Source organism: Hakea prostrata, unplaced genomic scaffold (genome assembly GCF_041222555.1).
Source record: "Hakea prostrata isolate BN-2017 unplaced genomic scaffold, UWA_Hpros_2 contig_15, whole genome shotgun sequence".
Classification (NCBI taxonomy): Eukaryota; Viridiplantae; Streptophyta; class Magnoliopsida; order Proteales; family Proteaceae; genus Hakea; species Hakea prostrata.
The window spans coordinates 208696-214433 of NW_028291134.1; the positions used below are offsets into that span (position 1 = coordinate 208696).

Below are 5738 nucleotides of genomic sequence, written 5' to 3' on the forward strand. Positions count from 1 at the left end.
TTGGGATGCTTGATCTGGTAGCTGACATGAAATCACCGTAGTCGCCGGCTTCGATATATCTCTGGCCTAACTGGATGCTTCTATGGCCTGAACTGCACCAGTTTCCAATGTCCATGGCAAGACAAGAGCAAGGCTTCTGCTGGTGAATGAGTTTGGAAATCAAGTTCATATTCTCACTGGTAAAGACTGGGAATAAATAACAATGCATAAAGAAGTAGTAGAGAGATGGACTATAAATATACAAATAAAGTGTTTACCATCTCAAGAAGAGTAGAGCTCTTGAATGGCCTAGATTGCTTAGTTGAATATCATGACAACTTCAACTTTTGATGAGTCAACAATGACTCAAAAAGCTATCTTTCTTGGGTGAAGAGGAAAATGAATAAAGGGTTCTCTCAAAAAATTAACATCACATACGTTCATAATTGAGGAATGATTTTAAATTGTTCTTGGCCAGTTCCGGTTCTGACGAGAAGTCTGGATTTCTACGTCGACCGGCATGAGATCCATGTTCTCTTCACACTTCTTTACTATACATTAAAAAGGGGCTCACAATTGAATTATGACAAAAACAAATTTGGGATAAGTCTCCCTAGTGGGCCCCTCCTAATATGTGATGAAAAAGTATAAAGAGAGGTTTGAGTATAGATCTCTACCCTAACGGGTGAAAGACCCGAATCCCTTGATGAGATCACATAAAGATCTCACATGAACCCAATCAGCCAACGAGGGTTGTGATTAGTAAATGATGATACTAATTCATAATTAACCACAATAATTCAGATATCACATGGTGTTTGCATCATTAAAGTGGATTAGTGTATCATATTTGACCATGATTGAGGGATATGCATGAGCTCCAACAAAATCCTTTACCTTTCCACCTAGATTAGTGTGACAAAGAGTGTTATCCATCTTCTTATCAAAACTTTAGCTTGAATTGACGTTAGTGGTTTATGAAAACGTGTTCGGATGCAATGTCCAACCTTTTATCGCCTAAAGCATATATTTACTTCAATAGATTACGGAAATGTATCAGTCTTCAAGGGTTATACCATAAATATGTAGAAATGATTCTTATGCTTGTAGCCCTATTTTCCATTAATGATGAAACAAATAATGCAAATTCACAATAAATTTATGGACAATCTTGTTTATTCTTAAATTTTTGCTTCATAAGAGTGTTTATGTCCAGACAATGATCAGACGACAATGAAAGACAACATTAACATATGGTCCTAACCGCAGTTCACAAAGTATTGACTTAAAAAAAAAAAAAAGCAATTCTTTTTTCTTAGAAGTCTCTTATCTAATTAAAATTTAACAGCTTCGATAATCCAAACTTTCGTAAAATTTAAAAATTTACCTAAATTATTTAGGTACATAAAAGAAATAAGAAAAATAATATTAGCAATACCTGAACTACAAAATCAGTGAAAAAACTCACAAGAACTTAAAAGAAGAAGATATGAGTGAAATATGAATGAAAGCATTCTCAAAAAAAATTATTACTGGTTTATTATTTTCTATTATATTCAAAAGTTGGGAAAAAAACCTAACCTTATCAGGGCTTGAGCTGCAGTCTTCCAAAGGCAGACAATCCGCCGAAGGTTAAGTGGTCTTTTGGGGCATCAGAAGCCACATGCCAACCAGTATATCTTATCCAGTTCTGAAACAAATTAACTAAAGATACAAAAAGAGAAAAGAAGTTTTCTATTTCCCACTGTGATGCTGCATTAGATCATATGGATATAAAGTAATAATAACATATAAATACATAGTCAGTCAAAGAAGACTTCCAAGTAATATGTCTGAAGAAGTTTTTTTATTCTCAGAACTGTAAAATAAAAAAATGGATCAAGTAATACCACAGCCATGAGTTGACTTCAATTCTTTAAGGAAAATGATTGGAAGATGAAAATAAGATATCAAGAGTGGAAACTGAACAAGTAAATGCAAGCACAGCAGTTGGTATTTGATTTCTTTGCTAGTTAAGATTTAGTGGTTTCATGCTTCTAGAGAAATTATGGTTCAGGATTTCCTTACCTGGGTTGGTGGTTCTAAAGTCCAAAACAACCACGAAAGCTTTAAAGGAAACACTTATGTAAGCACTGATGTAGAACTTATCCTAACACTGTTTAGGTCAGCTTATGAGTTAAATATTAAAACCAAAAACCCTTCTCTTCTATTTCTCTTTTTGTTTGGGAGGGTGGGTACTGGGCAGGAGTTGGGTATTAGTTTATGTATGATTTGAAATAGAATGGTGTTGTGTTGAATGATGGAAGAGAATCTTGAACAGCCAACCACATGAAAAAAGCTTTTCTTTCTTTTTTTTTCTTCCATTTTTGTTTATAAGCATTTGAAATCATATATATATATATATATATATATATATATATATAATATATATATATATATATATATATATATATATATATATATATATATATATATATTATTTACAAATTTGAAGGAGAAATTGATGGATCCATTCTCATGCTTTGTTAGTGGATATCACATGATACTCATGGAGAGAGAGAGATGCAGTTGCAGTCTCATATGGGGCCATGGTCTCATCAAAGGGTCCATGGCAATGAAAGTTTCTTGGTTCTTGAACATAAAGGATTTGTGGCCTCTAAGTGAGGGGACAATGCACTGTATTCAGTGAGGAATATGGACCGTTTAGAGACCAAGCAGGTTAAGCTTTTCATGCACCATAAGTGGGATGTTGGATATTGAGAGGCTCTGTCCACCAAAGAGGTATCTATCTGTCTAATTGCAAATAAAGTAAAGATAAAGAACAGATTAGTAGGATATTAAGAAATTAATTTTGAACTATCCAAACATTTCAAGGAGACGGATAATATTGAGCTTTATTAGATTTTTTTTTCTTCGTAGAAAAGGGTCTATATATTAACGCGTGACCCACGCAAGGCATCCAGATTACAAAAATCAAGAAACCAAGGATCGACAATAGGCCAAAGAGTCCGGCACGCTACAGACACAGCCTTACCAACAAGGAAGTCTGCTATAGCATTACACTCCCTATTAACCTGGAGAAAAGACACACTTTGTAGCCGAGAAGCCAAGGACACAACATCCCAAACAAGGTTTTGGATGTCCACTGGAATCAGTTCCGATGTGAATAAGCATTTAATAGCTTCCGCTGAATCTAATTCCAACAGGACATTACGAAACCCCTCCTCAACCGCAAGTAAGATGCCCTCGCTTAACGCCGAGAATCTCACCTTCCAAAGACTGAGAATCAAATTGGGCCGGAATCATTACTCCCTTAATGGGCTTGCCCAGATAATCTCTACAGATGATACCCAATCCACAACCCGCATCATTTAGGCAGCATCCACATTAATTTTGACAAAACCCACCTCAGGACAGGTCCAGTGATTAGAAGACTTAGAGCCCGCATTTGCTTGAGCATTCTCCTCTGATCGAAAACAACCACTGGAAACTCTGGAAAATTCTTCAGCCTCTTTCACTGCCTTGCTTGCAACCCGCTCCGGTGACCACCGCAACCCTTTGAAGATTAGATCATTCCGAGCTTTCCAAATTCTCCAGCACATATACACGATGAGAGAAGTAAGCTCCTTGAATCGCTGCTTATCAGGAGGCAAGCTCTGCTTCCAACACTTGATCGCTGCACAGACTGATGGATTCGAGGGAGGAGAGAAAGACAGGGGAGAGGCAAACCAAGCCCTTCGGGCTAATTCACAATCCAGCAAAATGTGATCAATCGACTCCAGGTTGCCACATCTATCACATATAGGATCAAAATTATCGATCCTCTTGGAAAGTTCCTCTGCCGCAGGTAAAGCTCTTGCACACGCTCTCCACAACATGTTATTGATTTTTGGTGCAGAATGGCAATTCCATATATTCTTCCATACCATTGCATCCACTCTCTCCCTACCCGAGACACCAGATGAGGAAGGTTGCATTTCTCTTTCCTTCTCTCTGAGATTAATTAGGTGATGGTATGTTGATTTCACAGAGAACACACCATTCTTAGCAGGCCCCCAGATTCTTCTATCTCCCCTAGAGATCAGGCTTAACCGAATGTTAAGAATCGCCTCAGCATCCGCTCGATCAAATGTGTCTTTAATCAGCTCCTCTTTCCAGGTTCTAGATTCTTCATTAGTTATATCAGAGACCCATATAATTCCTTTCTGATCTCTGTTGCAGCTTCAAATCCTGAAATTTGGCTTTGATAAAATCCACTGATTCTCCCAAACACGAATAGAGGTACCATTCCCCACTGCCCAAACTAGACCAGACATAAGAATTTTTCTTCCTTCCATAATGCTTCTCCACGCCCATGAAGGATTAGATCCAGCTGAGGTAGTTAGGAACTCTGCATTTGGGAAGTAAATTTTTTTAAGAAATCTAACCCAGAAGGCATCAGGATTGCTCCACACTCTCCACGCAAGCTTACATAGCATAGCCAAGTTCTAAAGATAAGGGTCTCTGAGACGTAAACCTCCTCTATCTTTGGATTAACATAGTCTATCCCATGAAACCCAACATATCTTCCTTTTGTTTTCTTTCTCTCCCCAAAGAAAATTTAAAGCATCTTTCCTAATCTTATCATGGTGAGATTTAGGAAGAATGAAATGAAATGAGCTACAGCATAATTATTGATGGTAAGACCAACCGATTTGAGAAGTACCTCTTTGCCAGCCATAGATAGGATATTTGTTTTCCACCCTTGCATTCTATTACTTGCCCTTTCCTTGATATCTTTGAAGCTTTCTTTTTTAGATACTTGGAATTCCGAAGGAAGACCCAGGATACTTTTAGGAGGGCCCCCATATAGAATTTTCAGAACTCTTGACAGCCATCTCTTGAACCAAGGAGCAGTGTTAGGACTGAAATAAATAGATGACTTCTGTTGGTTGATCTGTTGACCACTAGCAGCACAGTAGAGATCCAAGCAATGATATTCTGAAATTCCTGAAGATTCACCTCTGAAAATAGCACTGTGTCATCAACAAGTGAGAAATGGGGTCAGTCCTATTTCTGACTTTCAAACCAGTGATAAATCTTTCTTCAAGAGCAACTCTAAGCACAGCATTCAAAGCTTTAGTACATAATACAAAAATTGCAAGGGAGATAGGATCTCCCTGCCTGATTCCTCTCGAGGGCTCAATCAACCCTCTAAGAGCTCCATTCACCAATATCCGATAGGATACTGATTTGATGCATGACATAACTAGGCCCACCCATTGATCACAAAAACCAAGTTTAGATAAAGTACCCTCAATAAAGCCCCACTCTAGGCTATCATAAGCCTTCCTCATATCAAGCTTTAGAGTCATTACCTTCTTCTTCCCTTTATTCCTATTTTTTATGTAAAGTGAAAACATTCATGGGCCACCAGGACATTGTCAGAGATGCTTCTATTGGGAACAAAAGCAGATTAAGGTTCACCAATAATCCTATCAAGAATCCCTTTAAGTCTAGATGCAATAACTTTAGTATCTACTTTCACAGTGACATTACATAAACTTATGAGCCTAAACTGATCAACACTTTCGGGCTGGTTACACTTAGGAATTAAACAAACATAAGTAGAGTTAATTTCTTTAGGTAAGCAACCAGATGAGAATAAGTCAAATACAAACTTACAAACATTCTCTTCTACGAGATCCCAATAGTGTTGATAGAATGCTGGAGGAAGTCCATCGGGGCTAGGAGATTTGAGTGGTGCCATTGCACCCAAA

The 5738-nt window shown here is 37.7% G+C and overlaps 1 protein-coding gene across 1 annotated transcript; it reads right to left on the reverse strand.

The window, feature by feature from the left end:
- Window positions 1-1564: 1564 nt before the first annotated feature.
- On the reverse strand, window positions 1565-5333 carry LOC148999313 (uncharacterized). Its single transcript, XM_089141276.1, has 4 exons — window positions 4981-5333; window positions 3387-4191; window positions 2919-3248; window positions 1565-1669 (listed from the first exon to the last, which is right to left on the reverse strand). The coding sequence occupies exons 1-4, from the start codon at window positions 5331-5333 to the stop codon at window positions 1565-1567; spliced, it is 1593 nt and encodes a 530-aa protein (XP_088997402.1).
- Window positions 5334-5738: the final 405 nt, after the last annotated feature.